At 41.1% G+C, this 18,785-nt stretch overlaps 1 protein-coding gene and 2 non-coding genes across 10 annotated transcripts in view; 2 read left to right on the forward strand and 1 right to left on the reverse strand.

Annotated features, from left to right (window-relative positions):
• W05F2.4 overlaps positions 1–13,493 on the reverse strand; it is a gene marked incomplete at both ends in the record, with an annotated part of 28,089 nt that extends 14,596 nt beyond the window's left edge. The window contains 21 exons of one of the 8 annotated variants that reach the window (NM_001037894.5): positions 5,299–5,375; positions 5,420–5,665; positions 5,985–6,585; positions 7,295–7,416; positions 7,489–7,557; positions 8,005–8,079; positions 8,140–8,201; positions 8,395–8,520; positions 8,567–8,648; positions 9,092–9,261; positions 9,314–9,444; positions 9,492–9,649; positions 10,230–10,308; positions 10,353–10,473; positions 10,894–11,001; positions 11,962–12,010; positions 12,060–12,138; positions 12,336–12,377; positions 13,101–13,220; positions 13,268–13,378; positions 13,421–13,493. In NM_001037894.5, the coding sequence (NP_001032983.2) occupies positions 5,299–5,375; positions 5,420–5,665; positions 5,985–6,585; positions 7,295–7,416; positions 7,489–7,557; positions 8,005–8,079; positions 8,140–8,201; positions 8,395–8,520; positions 8,567–8,648; positions 9,092–9,261; positions 9,314–9,444; positions 9,492–9,649; positions 10,230–10,308; positions 10,353–10,473; positions 10,894–11,001; positions 11,962–12,010; positions 12,060–12,138; positions 12,336–12,377; positions 13,101–13,220; positions 13,268–13,378; positions 13,421–13,440 (2,648 nt within the window). Of the gene's footprint in view, positions 1–5,298; positions 5,376–5,419; positions 5,666–5,984; positions 6,586–7,294; positions 7,417–7,488; positions 7,558–8,004; positions 8,080–8,139; positions 8,202–8,394; positions 8,521–8,566; positions 8,649–9,091; positions 9,262–9,313; positions 9,445–9,491; positions 9,650–10,094; positions 10,309–10,352; positions 10,474–10,893; positions 11,002–11,961; positions 12,011–12,059; positions 12,139–12,335; positions 12,378–13,100; positions 13,221–13,267; positions 13,379–13,420 lie in introns of all 8 variants that reach the window. The other 7 variants (NM_001404257.1, NM_001404260.1, NM_001404261.1 and 4 more) reach the window with 7 other exon arrangements.
• Positions 12,883–12,954, forward strand: K03E5.7. The gene has a single exon (NR_050040.1). It is a non-coding gene; the product is annotated as an Unclassified non-coding RNA K03E5.7 (non-coding RNA).
• A 2,882-nt stretch (positions 13,494–16,375) lies between the features above and the next one.
• K03E5.6 lies at positions 16,376–16,508 on the forward strand. Its single transcript, NR_050041.1, has one exon. It is a non-coding gene; the product is annotated as an Unclassified non-coding RNA K03E5.6 (non-coding RNA).
• Positions 16,509–18,785: the final 2,277 nt, after the last annotated feature.

The following is an 18,785-nucleotide window of genomic DNA, read 5'->3' on the forward strand; positions in this document are numbered from 1 at the left end:
CATTTTTTGGATCTTTAATTTTTAATTTCTAAATGTATTTTTTTCAATTTATCAAACTTGATTTTTTACCGGAAATTTTAAATTCCAATTTTAATAATTTTTTAACTAAGATATTGGCATGTTTTGCTTCGAGTTTTCCAAAAATTTCGGCGCAAATATATATTTTTTTAATTTACTAAGGGACTATTATTTCAATTTAAATTATTATTATTTAGCGGGAATTCTTAATTTTTTTTTCTAGAAATTTTGAGTTTAAAAAAATTTCAATTTTCTGTGAAAATAAAATTTCTATTTTTTTAAACAATTTTTCGAAAATAATATTCTCTGGAATTAAAATTTCTCGGGAAATTCAATGTTTTTTTTTAACTTTGGCCGAATTTTAATATATACATGACAGCCGCTAGCACGCGCCAAGGCGCGTGCTAACGACTGGCGAAATTTGACATGTTTGACACATAAATCATCAATTAATCCTTCAAAAGTATCTCATGAAAAAAAGTGAAAATGTTCACTTTTTGAACACTACATAGGATTCCCGCCAAAATGTTTTCAAAAAATTAATATTTGAATTCCCGCCAAAATGTTTCACTGCGATGGGTCTCACCACGATGGGTCTCACCACGAAGGGTTTCACCACGAAAGGTCTCGCCACGATGGGTCTCACCACGAAGTGTCTCACCACGAAAGGTCTCGCCACGAAAGGTCTCGCCACGATGGGTCTCACCACGAAAGGTCTCGCCACGATGGGTCTCACCACGAAGTGTCTCACCACGAAAGGTCTCGCCACGATGGGTCTCACCACGAAAGGTCTCACCACGATGGGACTCACCACGATGGGTCTCACCACGAAAGGTCTCACCACGAAAGGTCTCGCCACGATGGGTCTCACCACGAAAGGTCTCACCACGATGGGTCTCACCACGATGGGTCTCACCACGATGGGTCTCACCACGAAAGGTTTCACCACGACGGGTCTCACCACGATGGGTCTCACCACGAAAGGTCTCGCCACGATGGGTCTCACCACGAAGGGTCTCACCACGATGGGTCTCACCACGATGGGTCTCACCACGAAAGGTCTCACCACGATGAGTCTCACCACGATGGGTCTCACCACGATGGGTCTCACCACGAAAGGTCTCGCCACGATGGGCCTCACCACGAAGGGTCTCACCACGATGGGTCTCACCACGAAGGGTCTCACCACGAAGGGTCTCACCACGAAGGGTCTCACCACGAAAGGTCTCGCCACGATGGGCCTCACCACGAAGGGTCTCACCACGATGGGTCTCACCACGAAGGGTCTCACCACGATGGGCCTCACCACGAAGGGTCTCACCACGATGGGTCTCACCACGAAAGGTCTCACCACGATGGGTCTCACCACGATGGGTCTCACCACGAAAGGTCTCACCACGAAAGGTCTCGCCACGAAGTGTCTCACCACGAAAGGTCTCGCCACGATGGGTCTCACCACGAAGTGTCTCACCACGAAAGGTCTCGCCACGATGGGTCTCACCACGAAGTGTCTCACCACGAAAGGTCTCGCCACGATGGGTCTCACCACGATGGGTCTCACCACGATGGGTCTCACCACGAAAGGTTTCACCACGACGGGTCTCACCACGATGGGTCTCACCACGAAAGGTCTCGCCACGATGGGTCTCACCACGAAGGGTCTCACCACGATGGGTCTCACCACGATGGGTCTCACCACGAAAGGTCTCACCACGATGAGTCTCACCACGATGGGTCTCACCACGATGGGTCTCACCACGAAAGGCCTCGCCACGATGGGCCTCACCACGAAGGGTCTCACCACGATGGGTCTCACCACGAAAGGTCTCACCACGAAGGGTCTCACCACGAAGGGTCTCACCACGAAAGGTCTCGCCACGATGGGCCTCACCACGAAGGGTCTCACCACGAAAGGTCTCGCCACGATGGGCCTCACCACGAAGGGTCTCACCACGATGGGTCTCACCACGAAGGGTCTCACCACGATGGGCCTCACCACGAAGGGTCTCACCACGATGGGTCTCACCACGAAAGGTCTCACCACGATGGGTCTCACCACGATGGGTCTCACCACGAAAGGTCTCACCACGAAAGGTCTCGCCACGAAGTGTCTCACCACGAAAGGTCTCGCCACGATGGGTCTCACCACGAAGTGTCTCACCACGAAAGGTCTCGCCACGATGGGTCTCACCACGAAGTGTCTCACCACGAAAGGTCTCGCCACGATGGGTCTCACCACGATGGGTCTCACCACGATGGGTCTCACCACGAAAGGTTTCACCACGACGGGTCTCACCACGATGGGTCTCACCACGATGGGTCTCACCACGATGGGTCTCACCACGAAAGGTCTCACCACGACGGGTCTCACCACGAAAGGTCTCACCACGATGGGTCTCACCACGAAGGGTCTCACCACGAAGGGTCTCACCACGATGGGTCTCACCACGATGGGTCTCACCACGAAGGGTCTCACCACGATGGGTCTCACCACGAAGGGTCTCACCACGAAGGGTCTCACCACGATGGGTCTCACCACGATGGGTCTCACCACGAAAGGTTTCACCACGACGGGTCTCACCACGATGGGTCTCACCACGAAAGGTCTCGCCACGATGGGTCTCACCACGAAGGGTCTCACCACGATGGGTCTCACCACGATGGGTCTCACCACGAAAGGTCTCACCACGAAGTGTCTCACCACGAAGTGTCTCACCACGAAAGGTCTCGCCACGATGGGTCTCACCACGAAGTGTCTCTCCACGAAAGGTCTCGCCACGATGGGTCTCACCACGAAAGGTCTCACCACGAAAGGTCTCGCCACGATGGGTCTCACCACGAAAGGTCTCACCACGATGGGTCTCACCACGATGGGTCTCACCACGATGGGTCTCACCACGAAGGGTCTCACCACGAAGGGTCTCACCACGATGGGTCTCACCACGATGGGTCTCACCACGAAGGGTCTCACCACGAAGGGTCTCACCACGATGGGTCTCACCACGAAGGGTCTCACCACGAAGGGTCTCACCACGAAAGGTCTCACCACGATGGGTCTCACCACGAAGGGTCTCACCACGAAGGGTCTCACCACGATGGGTCTCACCACGATGGGTCTCACCACGAAGGGTCTCACCACGATGGGTCTCACCACGAAGGGTCTCACCACGAAGGGTCTCACCACGATGGGTCTCACCACGATGGGTCTCACCACGAAAGGTTTCACCACGACGGGTCTCACCACGATGGGTCTCACCACGAAAGGTCTCGCCACGATGGGTCTCACCACGAAGGGTCTCACCACGATGGGTATCACCACGATGGGTCTCACCACGAAAGGTCTCACCACGAAGTGTCTCACCACGAAAGGTCTCGCCACGATGGGTCTCACCACGAAGTGTCTCACCACGAAAGGTCTCGCCACGATGGGTCTCACCACGAAAGGTCTCACCACGAAAGGTCTCGCCACGATGGGTCTCACCACGAAAGGTCTCACCACGATGGGTCTCACCACGATGGGTCTCACCACGATGGGTCTCACCACGAAAGGTTTCACCACGACGGGTCTCACCACGATGGGTCTCACCACGATGGGTCTCACCACGATGGGTCTCACCACGAAAGGTCTCACCACGACGGGTCTCACCACGAAAGGTCTCACCACGATGGGTCTCACCACGAAAGGTCTCACCACGACGGGTCTCACCACGAAAGGTCTCGCCACGATGGGTGTCACCACGAAGGGTCTCACCACGATGGGTCTCACCACGAAGGGTCTCACCACGATGGGTCTCACCACGAAGGGTCTCACCACGATGGGTCTCACCACGATGGGTCTCACCACGAAAGGTCTCACCACGACGGGTCTCACCACGAAAGGTCTCACCACGACGGGTCTCACCACGATGGGTCTCACCACGAAAGGCCTCACCACGATCGGTCTCACCACGAAAGGTCGCTTTTTTTTCGAATTTTCCAGAAGGTTCTGGAACATTCCAGAATAATGTTTTAGAAAAATTAAAATTTGAATTCCCGCCAAAATGTTTTAGAAAAATTAAAATTTGAATTCCCGCCAAAATGTTTTAGAAAAATTAAAATTTGAATTCCCGCCAAAATGATTTCAAATAATTAAAATTTGAATTCCCGCAAAAATGTTTTCGGAAAGTGTCGAGTGGTTTATCGCGTACCTCGATCGATGTCGGGTGCGCATTCATCATAAGTAGCCTCAAAATTTTCTCAATTAAATTTTTGCGCTGAATGTTGTGACGTCACCCGTGACGTCAGAGACAAACAGAATAGCGCTTTATATATAGTAATGATAATTGTTCTAAAAATGTTGTCTAGAAATTAAAATGCAATTTTGTTTAATTTTGATAATTTTATTCCAGTTTTAAAACTTAAATATATTTTTAAAGTTTTGCCGGAATTTTTAAATTTTTGAGGGCAATTCAAAATTTTCAAGTTTCAAAACATTTTTGTAAAGAGACCCTTACTAGAAAGACAGACCCTAAGACCCTACACTAGAAAGAGGTCACGAAGTAAAAGTTTCAGAGCAAAATTCGCCGAATTCAAAGGGAGACAAAAGAAAGGTGGGGGTGGGGAGATGCACACGGAGCTATAAAATTCTCATAAGAATGACTTTACACCGGAACACACAGAAAAAAACGTCATGATTTCATGAAAGTTGGTGTGAAGAAGAAATGACGAGAAAACTTGATATTTATGTTTCAGAGAAAAAACTATCTTTTAGCTAGGTGGCCTAGTAAAGATTAAACTCGGCCACATTGATTGAAAAATTGAAAATATAGGAAAATTCGGCCACCGATTTTTAAAATTTTTTTAGGCCTTTTAGGCCAAAATGTATGTTGTCATAACATTTAGTTTTTTTGTTCGAAAAATATTTATTTTAAAATTAGAACTCAAAAACAGTGGTCTAAGAAAATGAGAAAAATGGGTTTGAAACTGAAATTCTTGAGCTTGAAAGGAAAGAAATATTGAGTCGATGCACCATATCCTACGCGCAATTTTTTATGAATTTATATTTTAATAAGTATTAAATACTATTTAAAAATTCAAATTTTCAAGGAAAAAGCCTGCCTCATTTGCCTACTTGCCTGGGAAAAAATATACAATTTTCAAATTTTGATCAAAATATGAAATTCGTAAATGTGCAAAAAAAGGACAATTTGGGCGGTAGACAGGCATGTTCGCCTGAGAACATACCTACCTCCGCACAACATTTACAGTACCCCTATTTTCTAATAAAAAGTTCAAACGTACACTTTCTTCCTCTTCTCTCTCACTGAAATCTTGCAAACACTATAATTCACATCTTTAACAGGAGTATCCACAAGAACCTGAAAATTTTGAACTACTGTAATTCCTGCTGAAAGCCACCTACCGTAGCTCTTTCGGCTTGTGGTTTCCTACGATAGTGCTCTTCAATTTGAGTTGTTTGATTTCCAGCCGCCTTGCAACGAATTGAAATTCCCTTCATCTCATTTCTCAATTTCATCTTTTTCTCGGTTTTTTGTGCTCCCCATGCTCTTCTTGAAAATACTTTTGATATTTCAGTGTTCTGCTCGCTGAGCACTTTTGGTGCCTCAACTTCATCATCAATCGGAATGATTTTCTTCTTTTTCAGTAGCTGAAATATGGGAAATTTTGAATTCCGTGCCAAATTTTATTGAAATTCAATTTATGTATTTTTTTGAGACTATTTGAAAAATTCGAATATCGCGCCATGTTTCCCACAAATTTAATTTTTTTTTTGGAAATGTTTAAACATTTTCTTGCACTCGAAATGTTCGATTTCTTTGAAAAAATCTGTACTGCGCCAATTTCCCTAAAAATCTAATCTTTAAATTTCTAAAAAAAATTTCGAAAATTTCCCTTTAAATTTAATGTTTGAATTTTTGAAAATTTCCGAAATTTTTGAATTTCCTGAGAAAAATGTTCAAACTAACCACTTTTTTCTTTTCGATTCCTGGCTTTGGAGTCTCCTTCGGAGCTTCTTTTGGTTTTTCAGTCACAGTAGGTACAGCTGGAGCTGATTTCTTTGGCTCAACAGCAGTAGTAGGTGATTTCACTTTTTCTGGAGCAACTTTGACAACAGCAGGAACCTGGACTTTTTCAGGAACTGGTTTTGCAGGCGTCTTTGGAGTTTCAGCTGGTTTCACTGCAGTCGGAGTTGGTTTGGATGTGGCTGGAGCTGGAGTTGGCGCTGAGGCTGAAGCTGGAGTTGATGCTGGAGCAGACTCTTTCGTCTTTTGAACTGCCTGGGCTCTAGGGGCAGGGACTGGAGGCTCCGTTTTTTGAGTTTCCGGAGCTACTTTTGTTGGAGTTTTAGGAGCTTCTGGAGCCGTGGCAGCCTTTGGCTTTTCAGAAATTTTCACTGCAGCCGGTTTTGAAACAGGCTTCTTCTCCACTGGCTTCACTTCTGGCTTCGGATCCACTTTGGTTTTCAGCACCGCTGGCTTCTTCTTCTCTGGGATTTTTAGAGATTTTGTTGCTTTTTCCAAGTTTTTGAGTGGGAAGATGTTCTCAGCTTCACCTTTGGCATTTTCTCTGAAAAATTAGACAGTTCGGAGGAAAATATGTATGTACATGAAATTTCTAGGCCAGCAAAAATGGAAAACTTCTAGGCCACTACAGAAACTAAGTTAAAACTCTTCCAGGGTAGAAAAGAACACAGGTTGAAATTTCTAGACCAATTTTTAGAGCCAAGCAGAAGCACCTCGGGCACCACATAAGCTAGCCGCCAAAAGTATAAAACTCTTCCATAAGTAATTCTAGGCCACCAAAAAATGTTTTTCATAAAATTATTTATACCAATATCAAATTATTATCTTGTTTTTCAAGGCCGCGATGGTCTAGAAATTTCTTCTGTTTTAAATATGGGTTTGAAAAATTATAAAATGGGTTGCAAAATGTTACAGTAGAAGTGGGTGTAAAAATAAAAATGGTTTACAAGTACTAACTAAAACTGAAACTACAGTATTTGCAGACAAACTAGCTAGAAGGAACATAGGGTGTCGTAAAATTATACCTATCTAGTACCTTGCAAGACAACATGTATACCTATGCCTGCCTTCTGCCTACACTACCAGAAAACCGAGGCCCGAAAAAACTGAAAAAATTTTCGGCGACATGGCGAGGGACATAAAAACTTGTGTGCTTTCAACACAACACAAAAAATAATGAAATGGTAGGCAGGCAGGCATGTAGGCTGGCCGGTTTCAGGCTTGCAGCGTACTATATTAATCTAGATACTCACAAACGCATGCAACTTTCTACACTAGGTGATACCGACTTTGCGAATCGTTTGTTTCGCGAGATGAACTCTTCGTTCTCGGCGCCCGACTTCCATAATCCCGGCACTGGAGCCAATCGTTTCACCTGAAAACTCAAAGTGTTTTAATTTCTTAGAGAAGCTTTAAAAAACTGTGCCCAAGGACAATTCAGACGTACCTTATTAGGCTTAAAATGAGCAACGGCACTGTACTGAGACTCGTCATCAATGTGGGAGGATTCGGATGGCTGGGGAAAAGATAGATTAACAATAGATTCGGGTACTTTAGTCAGAAATTGTCTTGGAATCCCTACCTGCGCCTTGAAACATAGTGGGTTACTGTATTAGAAAGTTTGCGTGTAAGATTATGTGAATTGTTTGTTTGTTTCTAAATTTGAGTAATGGCAGAAAATATCGAAAAATCTAATTGATTTCTGAAAAATCCGGAGCAACTTTGGTTCTACAGTAACCTTCAAATTTGCGCGTCAAATATGATGTTTTGGCCACTTTGGTTCCACGGGCCTCATGCACCATATTTGACGCGCAAATTTTGGGGCGTTCCAAGACAATTCACATTCTCCCTTTTTTGTAGTAAGACCCCAACAAACAAGGGTACATGAGGAAAGGAACACAAGGTGAAGCAAAAAATCAACTAAACAACACCAAAAAAAAATAAAAAGAAATAAAAAATCTACCTCGCAATCATCTAGATCAAATGTTAGTCGATCGTCGTGCAGTAGTTCATCATCGAATTCTAATTGTTCTTGTAACTATAAACACTTCTAGCTATGGTACGTTAGAGAATAGAGAAGCATTCCAAAAGAACTTACCTTCAAACTTGTCTTCGAGTCGCTACGCGGTAGCCCCAGCACTTCAACTAGCGATGGGGATTCTGGAAATTAAAAATCCTTGGGAGATGCCTGCCTGCATGCCTACCTAGGCGACAAAGAAGGGATAAAGTTAAAGGGGGTAGGTATTGCGCAAGATATGGTAGGCATGATACAAAAGGGGGTAGGCAGGATGTGTAAACCGCTAGCTGAACTAAACTTGCGCGTGAAATCTGATGCATCGATTTTTGCACTCACTAATAATTTGATTTTTAACTATCCCATGTTTGGAGCTGCTTCTGGATATTGATGGAGCAAGTGGTGACACGGCGCACGATTGGAATCCCTCACTTTCCGCAGTTAGATTCAATGCTGTTAAAGACTCTGGAATGAATAATTCGAATACACCTGAATAAATAAAAAAAGCTACCGTTGATTTGAGAAGTGAGTGATTGAATTAGAGCTGAATCTTCGACTCCTGTCTCGTACAGTGACGACTGCATTGAGCGATTCTGAAATGATATGTTGGGGTATTTTAACGAGCATTTTACTGCATCCTACAGTACCCCATTTTTTGTAGAACTGTCTACAGTACCACTACATTGATCAACAATTCAGCTAGGTCTCGCAGCGAAGGGTCTCACCACGATCCCCCACAATCGGAATTTCTCGAATTTTCCAGAAGGTTCCACAATTTGCCAAGGAATCGAGAAATGTTCTCTCAGAAACTTTGAACTTCCCGCCAAAAATTGTTCTCAAAAAAATTGAATTTCCCGCCAAAAATTGTTTCTCAGAAAATTTGAATTTCTCGCCAAAAGGTTTTCTCAGAGAATTTGAATTTCCCACCCGCCCATTTTTCGATGGCGTCACAACAGGGATGAACCGTATGGGGCCCCTTTTGGGTGGTTACCTACAACACTACTCAGATATACATCTACAGTACCCCCACACTCACCATTACAGTATCCTTTTGCTCGACGACAATTAGCTTCTCTGTTTCCACCTGACTCTTCTTCCGTGGTTTCCTTCGTACCTGTGAGCCCGATCGGCTTCTCATCAATCGATTTATTTCCTCGTCGGATGAGCTGTCTTGTTGACTGTTTTGTCGCGAATTACGGCGAGCAGCTGAAAGAGAGACATTTATTTATGTGCTTATATAGACCTGATGACCACTTACTTCTTTCTTTGGCACTCTTCTTCTTCTGTTTGTCTGCGTCTCGCTCCTTGCTCGACTCTCTAATCGACGGATTCTTGGGAGCTTGTGATGGGGTACGAGACGGTAAACTATCCCTTGTTGGAGATTTTGATCTGAAATTTTAGATGTAACAGTAATATATTCCAAAGTGGACCGATACCTAGATGTGCTTCTATCTAGCACACTTGTTCGTGTCGTTGATGCTGGTGGATCGTCGCTTCGGTTACGGTAGGAGTACGGTACATAGGACGAGGCGCTGGTAAAACGTGACGTCGGCGAGAACACAGAACTTTCAACTGAGCTTTGTCGGGATCGGTACTAAAATTCTGGGTATATATTTGAGCATTCAAACTGGCAACTTTTCTAGAAAAAAAAAGAAACGCAAAAAAATTTCAAATTCTGAAAATTTGTTAAGATCAGTCTCGATTAGCGCAATCGTTAGGAGGGAAAAAGGTTGAGTTGTGAGTTTGAATTTGAAAAATTTTTGGAAAAAAAAAATCAGTAGAACGTACTTGCCAATTTCTGATGCTTTGGCAAGAACTTCGAGTCATGGTGCATCGAAAGAAAAATTTGGAAATTTCAACATTTGTTAAGAATTGCTCCGGTTAGACATGTTAAATGGTTTCTTAACTCACTAGCAACGATTTCAGTGCAAAAATGCGCGTCAAATATGGTGCACCACCACTGAAATGCACCACATTTGACGCGCAATTTCACCCCCGCCATCACCGCCAAAACTCAACCACAAAAACGTCACACTAACCGAATAGGGTTGTTGCTGTACTAATGCACTATAACTAGGCACACGTGTCGTCTCGTAGGTCGACTCGTCTTGCGACAACGAGCTGCGACGCGACGATGCGTGCCGGGCTCGGCGAGCCGTGTACGCCTGACTCACGTCGTCGCCGAGCGTCGAACGGATGCGCGACGACTCGGCCATTCGTTGACGCCACGGACGATCCGCTTTCGGTGTCGTGCTGCAAAAAAGATTTATTGGATTAGAGTGGGAGTGTAAGGATACTGTAGTGTAGGTGTCGGAGATGGAGACAATAGACTTGGCCTCTCTGTTGAATATCGAGATGCTGTGGATGATGAGGGAAGCACCGGACGTGTTGGGGTAAGGGATGTTGATGTTCGGTAAGCTGGAAGAAGTGAAGTTTTGTGCGTCAAATTTGATGTAATACTTGTACAAGAACCGTGTCGATGCACCATGTGTTACACGCGAATTTCCAAACGCTTGTTGGTATAAGTTTGCGCGTAAAGTCTGATGCATTGCCAAATAAGATTACCTGTAATACGCCATACCATATGCGCAAAATTTGATTTTGTGATCTACTTGAATGGCGGAAATCTGCTGTTACGTAACCGTACAACTGCAATGCACCATATCTTACGCGCAAATTCATAAAACTGATAGTATTTAGTTGTCATGAAATTGAAATTTAAACATGATGTATTTTCAAAAATGTTGTCCGCCTGTAATGCACCACGCGCAAAAGTTATGCTTATACAAAAAAGTTGCGCATCAAATTCGGCGCCTTTCTGCAACAATATGCACCAACCTGTGTTCGAATAACCCGTGCTCCCTGCTCCAGAGGTCCCAGATGTCGCCAATGAGTCGGTAGATCGAAATGTGCTCCGCGGAGCCGGCGATCGATAAGTGTTGGAGACTGAAAATGGTTGTATAGAGATGATTGAGAACCCCATTGACACTTTTTGTAAAGTTCCGAGATTCAAACAAACAAAAAGTCATCAAGGAAGCAGAAATTACATTTTGACACCTGGTGAGGGGTCATGGGGACCAGGGCTGTTGCAAAAAAAATTTTCGACCAAAAAACGAAAAACAAAAAATTTTTTGGTCGAACTTTGGACCAAAAAACAAAAAACAAAAAATCGAATTTTTCAAAAAAACCAAAAAAAAAAACAAAAAAAAACAAAAAAACAAAAAACAAAAAAAAATTCAATGTTTGATATCAAACGGGACAAAACCGAAATTTTTCATGAAATATTCTGTTGATTCTTCATAAAATATTAAAAATTGAACAAACGGAAGGTTTTTTGTTCTTATTTGTTTAATTTTTGCTGAATCAATTTTTCCTGAAAAAACCAAAAAAAAACAACAAAAAAACAACAAACCAAAAAAAAACAACAAAAAAAACAGCCCTGATGGGGACGGATAAACATGTTGAAATGTTTCATTTTTTGCAGGACAGGGAGTCGAAATACCTCCTCATGCCTACATACCTACCTATATGCCTATAGCCTATTGTCAGGTAATTTATGATTAAAGTACAATTTCCGTTTCCGTTTTATGTATGCTGTTATTTCTTACTATGTATCTTGAGCCATTTTTTGCAAAATTATCTCACTATAATTTCGGTAGGTCATATCTCCGCGGGTTTGAAAGGCACCAAAAAGTTGTCAACTACAAAAATATAGGAAAAGTTACGATAAAAATTTTTTTAGTTGACAGTTTTTTCTATCTCCAAAGGCCACATAGATAAAACCTGCCAAAGTTGATGTGACATGGTGCATCGACCCATAATTTCATTTTTGCAAGCATAGTGTTCAATCATCAATTCTCTCGTTTTTTTTCTAACAAAACACCGAAAAAAAAAGTTTGCACTTACTATTTGAATTCCGCTCCCGACTCGACCACTTGTTGATAAGATCTCGTGCCTGTAATAACAAACATTTTAGTTTTTTTTTGCAACATTTTTGTGTGTACCTCGTTTCTGTACTTTTCCTTATTTGCCATATTCGTGGTATCGAATCGTGATGCTCTAGAACTTACCGACGGTCCGATGCTGAAAATTGGAAATTTTTAATGTGATGGATTCAGCCAAATTTGCATGGCCGCGAATGGGGAAAACTCGGCCACTACTCGTGTACGTTGAAAGCTTGCGCGTAAAATAAGATGCATTGATATCGGTTATTTGAACAGTCTAGCTCTAATGCATCACATCTTACGCGCAAATTTTCAAATTTTACTTGAAATACTCACCTGGCAAGGTCGGCGGCATTCTTGGCGGCGGAGCTCAGAAATCTGAAAAAAATGTTATGTTTTCAACTTTAAAATTGGTTTGCATAATTTTAGGGTCAACATTTTTGAAAAAAAATACAGTTGTTTTTTGTTTTCAATGGAACGTTAAAAGATGATGATGATGATTGTCAAAAAACGGGCATTATTTCAACTTCTGAAGACTACCAGAATCTCCACAAAATCCACGTACTCTTGGGGGTCCATATGGTTCTTGGGACCGCGAAATGTTACACAGGATCCCCTGCCGGTGGTGTGTGGTGGCACCCCAGAGCTCGTGTTTCGCAGAGCATTTTTATTTGAAAATAAGCCTCATTCAGACTATCAAAACATTATGAATTGTGAGGGTGGTGGTGGGACACACTTGTGGGACCCTGTTTTGAGTGGGGAACCCAATTGCAAAAAAATTCCAGTGCAATGGAGCGCGATTGCAATTGCAATTTGGATCAAATTCATATGATCAGCATGATGACGTACTAATTGATTTTATTTTGCCGCAATTGCTAGAAATAGGCTTAGGCTTAGGCTCAGGCTCAGGCTTTGGCTCAGACTTAGGATTAGGCTCAGGCTTAGGCTTAGGCTTGAGTTCACAGATAATGTTTTTTTTTTTTTAAATTCAGCTCGAACAATTTTTAAAATTGTTTTTTTTAAACAAAATTTGTTTTCAATGCACCAAATTTGACGAGCAGCCTGTCCAATTTTTTTTCCAAAAAAATGCTCGGTACCAACCTGGAAGTTCTTTGTGGAGTGTAACTGCTGTTCGAGTTTGCAGTTGAGTTGTTCTCAAAGCGAGACGCCAGGTTGGCCCGATAGGATGTTGATGGCTTATTCCATCGGACTGAATTCCAGCTGAAAATTTGCTCATTTTTCTAGGCCACAGATTTCCTCTTCCATACCTTGTTCCGACTGTAGATGGCTCTACACCACTGGAAAGAACATTTGTCGCTGTCGGAGTTGATCTAGAAATTGATGCAGACGGTGAAGCGCCGCTGCCTACTGATGACCATCTGAAACCGTTTTTTGCCAACTAACAATTAAAAAATTCTAACCTTTTTTGATAAATTGACATAATATCTACAAATCAAGTTCGGAGGTTGTTGTTGTTGTGCTGCTGATCAAAATCTGTAAAGAAATTGTGAAATTTCAAAGGTTTCAAGTGGTATGCCCTCCTCGGAAAGAGGTCATAAAATTGCGATAGATAAAACACCTGCGAAATAGTGTAAAGGTGGTGAGAAAGTATGCTCTATTGAGATGATGTTTTGCGAGTCGAATTTGATTCGCTGAATTAAAGGCCGTCGTTTTTCTATGCCACCACCTATAAATTGAATTTTTTTTCAAATTTTTATTTCAAATTTTGCATGGTTTTCAGAATTATGTATACGGAATTATTAAACTTCCAGAGGTTTATAGATTTTCCGACAGAGTATTGATTATCCAAAATCGATTTTTTTACAATTTATCGATTGTCTCCCGAACTTCACCGAAAAAACTTTTTTCGGCAAAATGTCGGGAAGCCAGAAGAATTTATTCTTGAATTTTAACATTTTAAAACTGAAAATTTGGTATGCCTTCATACCTACCTGCCTGCTTGTCAGCCTAATTTTCCTTATTTGAAAAAAAATGTTGTTCTTTTAATTCCGTAGAAGAACTTCGCAAAAAAATTTTTTAAATAAATTTGCAAAAAATTTCAAAAAAAAATTCTAGCTCAAAAATATCCTTGAAATCCAAAAAGTTTCAAGACGAGAGATATATCGAAGTTTCGAACTGTCAATACCCATTCATTTCTTTTGTCTCTTACTCATTCTTCCATCGGTAAAATTGAACGGCATTGAAAGTGAGCAAATATATCCGACAGAATGGAAGAGACGGGAGAGATCAAGATTACAATTCAAAAAATGAGTGGGTGAAAGGTTGGAGATCGCGGTAAAAAAAAAGAATGGGCAAGGGTACCAGTCTACAAATGTAAAAAAAAACTTGCATGCAACGTCAAACATGGTGCATCGAGTCCAAAGTTAGAAAATCGATATTTCATCGCAAAATTTTAATTTTTCGGTAAATCGGTAGTTCCGAAGAAAATCAATAAAATAGAGGAAAATTAATTTTTTGTCAGAAAATTGATATCATATCGGAAAATTTATAATTATACTGTAAATTGGTAGTTAAAAAAAAAAAGAAAATCAATAGAATGTCGGAAAATCGATTTTTTTTGACTTTTCGAGAAATCTGTAGATTCGGAGACTATCGATATATTTTCGGGAAATTTTAATTTTTCGATTCTTCGTTAGTTAAATTGCAGGCAGATTTATTTTCGTACCTGCCTGCCTACCTACAGCAAACTCGGATGTTCAAACTTACTAAAAGTTCATACAGAAACTTTAAGAAGGTAGGCAGGCATTTCTGAAGCTTACCACGCAAGTGTCCCCGCCTATAAAAAAACGCCTGATGTTTGATGGTCCCCGGGGGATACACAAGATTTGTTTGTTTTGATGGAAGTAAATCACTTTTCCAAGTTGACAACACACACACAGCTCAAGGCAATTGAGAAAAGAGAGGAATGAGAGAAGATAAAAAGAAAAAAGTCTTGAGACTTTCCTGCCTACCTGCATGCCTACCTATCGCAATACAGTAGGCAGGAGGCAGGCCTAGGTCACCTGGAAGCTGTTTCCAATTCAAAAAGTAATAAAACTACGACTAGAACTATTCAAATCTGTAATAGTATAGGAGAAAACATTCAATTAAACCGTCATCTTTTGTCTCTAAACTACGATATAATTAAATTAGAAATTAAAAGTTAAAACCAGATGCCATGATCTGGAACGTTTCGGTTTCAGATTTGACAAGGGTGAAAATTTTCAGAGGTCAGAGGAGAATAGAGGAGGTGTGCCTGCCTACCTTGTGCCGAATTGTCGCAATACACCATGTTTTACGCGCAAATTTTGTGTATATGAAAATTCAAGAAAATTTTTTTTAATCAAAAATTAAACGGCGCCAGTTTTACATACCCCGTCTAAAAATTGGCCATGGAATAAAAAATTGGAATAAAAAAGCAAAAAATCGAATTTTTACCGCAAAGTGGCCGCCGCCAATTCTAGGCCACGTGTGACGTCACAACTATTCCACAGAATGTAGAAAGAAAATAGTGGTGATGTTCAGGGCTGTGATTTTTTGTTGGGTTTTTTTTTGGTTTCGGACCAAAGTTAACTGTTTTTCAAAAATAGAGAAACTCGAATTTTTTTGTCCGAATTTGCTAAAACAAAATTGCCGCCCACCCCTGCTGTAGTGTACCTTTAGAACAAAGATAGGGTCTCGCCACGAAAAGTTGGCAAAAAATTCTAAACCCCTAGTGACGTCATTTCTCTTCCGCATTTTTTTGGAAATTTCAGAATTTCAATTTCAATCAGCAAAGTTTGAAAATAAAGTAAATTTTATGAAAAAAAAATGATATCCGGCAAACGACAAACCTGCAATTTGCCGGAACTGAAAATTTCCTTCAAAACGGCAAATCGGCAAATTGCCGGAATTGAAAATTTCCGGCAGATCGCCAAACCGGCATATTGCCGGAATTGAAATTTCCCGGCAAAACGGCAAACCGGCAAATTGCGGGAATTGAAAATTTTCCGGCAAATCGGCAAGCCGCCAATTTGCCGAATTTGCTAAAACAAAATTGCCGCCCACCCCTGCTGTAGTGTACCTTTAGAACAAAGATAGGGTCTCGCCACGAAAAGTTGGCAAAAAATTCTAAACCACTAGTGACGTCATTTCTCTTCCGCATGACATTTAAAAAGGGCAAATCATGGCACATCAAAAATATTATTGCGGTTATCAAAATAAATTGCCGATGAATACTCATGGATAAGGTGTCACATTACAAAAAAGATTTGTATAATGTACGAGTGAAGAGTGAAGATAACGAGATAGACATTGGGTAGAGAAGAGAGTGGCTATCCTATCAGCTCTCGAGAGATGAACACATATCAGTAGGTGTTTCTGAAATCAGTGTCGTCGAGCCATCTGAATCTCTATGGCTCGTGGCGGTATATCTCTTGCTCTCACTTGATTCCCGTGAATCTTCTGGCCAGTGATTAGAGAGTGCTTCAATCAGGGAGTCATGGGAGAGAGTAGCAGCAGGCCCTCCTCCACTCCAGGACTATTGTGCAACACGGGAAGATGGGGGAGAAGCAGAGTCAGGTGTTTAGAGTTTTTGTGAAATAACAGGGGCCCTCTTTCTCACTGGATAAAACCATTTGGCAGTCAGCTTATTAGTGATCAAAGGTGATTTGACAAAGGGCGCGCGGGAAGATAAGTGGAGAGGGAGGAGGTGACAAGAATGTTCGAGAGTATTGTCTAGTTTGTAGGTTGCCTTCACATTTCTCACTTTGGTTTTTTTTTTTGGTTTTTTATTTTAGACATCTAACAATGAGAAATTGTTGCGATAGCTTACGCAAATGGGTCTCACCACGCGAGTTACTGTAACTCGTATAAGTTTTAGTTTATAGTTCTAGGGAAATGATTATAAATGATTTCTATGGAGCTAATATGGCAAAAAATCATTTTAAAAAAGATATAAAAAAGGAAAAAATTGAAGATTTTGCTGAAAAATGTTGGGGGAAAAATCAAATTTTCTAAAAAAATATATTGCCGGGAACTTCAAAATTTCAAAAATACTTTGGGCGGTAAATTAAATATTTTCAGAAAAAAAATTTGGCTGCAAATTCAAATTTTCAAAAATAATATATGCGGGAAATTCAAATTGTCAAGAATAATTTAGGTGGAAAATTTAAATTTCCTCAGAAAAAAAGCTTTGGCAGGAAATTAGATTTTTTTCAGAACTTTTTTCAGAAAAAATATATGGCGTGGAATTCAAATTTTCTCTGTAAAATTTTGGTTGAAATTCAAATTATCTTTAACAATGTTTTGGCGGGAAATTCAAATTTTCTCAGAGAAAAATTTTCAACATCAACAAGCTTTTAGCCTTCCAGATAAAAATTTAAAAAATCACAAATAAAATTTAAAAATTCGCTAAATCTTTGGTCGACTTCCAAATAGCGATAATTGCTATTTTCCTGTGAATGAAAAAATTCGAAAACATTTTTGAAATGTTTTAAAATTTAATTTTTTTGTTCAAAAAATTTTTGTGAACTCATGCTTCAAACTATTGGAAAATTCCGGAACGGGTGAGAAAATAAGTGAATTCGTTTAGGTTATAAAAAATGAAAATAAAAAGGTTTTGATGTTCGACCCGTTCCATCTTCCAAGTTCTCTTCTCCCTTTGAACCATAAATTTCTTTTTCTCTTACACACCACACTTCCAAGGAGGAAGCGCCGAGCTCAGAACACAAGTGCAAAGTGTGATTTTCTTAACAAAAAAAAAAGAAGGAGGATAATTAATAAAACCATACCTCGTTCAGATATCTGTCAGCAGCTGGGCGCATAAGAAGTCGTTCGCTGAAAGAACAAGAAATTGAATAGAACGTATGTAACGGGATATGGCATCAATCAAATAAAGCGACGAAAAGCGTCATTTGCCATGAAAGGATGACCGCCGCCGCGCCCCGTACTTAATTGATATGAGATATGTATATTGGATTAGGTGAATACTGATTGTTGAACTTTTAGCATTGTAGCAAAAAAATTTTCAAATATGGTGTATACGGGAAGATAGAGGGTTTTGTTATGGAAACGCAAAAAAAATTGTCGTTTGAAATCGAGGTGCAAACACGCTCCCATGCCAAATGAAAATGCTCGCCCCCCAAACGTTGGGTCTCGTTAGGTATTGACGGCATATCCGTAAATTGAAATTTTTTCATTTATTTTTGAAGGAAAATTTCTTATTACCAAATTACCAGAGGTGAGCGGCAAACGGTTTGTGAAATTTATCGGGAAATCAGCAAACCGGCAAATTGACAATTTGCCGGAAAAAGGGCACTTGCCGAAACGCCAAATTGTGGCTTTGCACATTTTTTTTTGGAAATTCTAGAATTTCAATTTCAATCAGCAAAGGGGTCTTGAAAAGGGTCTTATAGAAAAATCCTCCAAATCGCCAAAACGGCAAATTGCGGGAATTGGAATTTTCCGGCAAAATTTAGCACAATTTGAATCTCAAAAATGTGAGCTTTTTTTTAGAAAGTTACATTTATCTGAAAATTTAAACGAGATATTATTGTTTTTTAATTTGCAAAATTTAATATGCATTTTTGAGACATTTTTATTTCAGATTTTCCACAAAAAGTCGAAAAAAAAAGAATTTTGTACAAAAGCTTATGAAAAAAATGCTGGTTAAAAGTGGAAAAATGAGCCGAGAGATTCGGTCACTCGAATCCATCATCTCGGACGCTCGAGAAAACACACACGAAAAAATGCTCATCAGGTGTTACAAGTTCTTTGTGCAATCAGGCGTCTGTGTCCAATATTCTT

This window comes from Caenorhabditis elegans, chromosome I (assembly GCF_000002985.6).
Source record: "Caenorhabditis elegans chromosome I".
NCBI classification, from domain to species: Eukaryota; Metazoa; Nematoda; class Chromadorea; order Rhabditida; family Rhabditidae; genus Caenorhabditis; species Caenorhabditis elegans.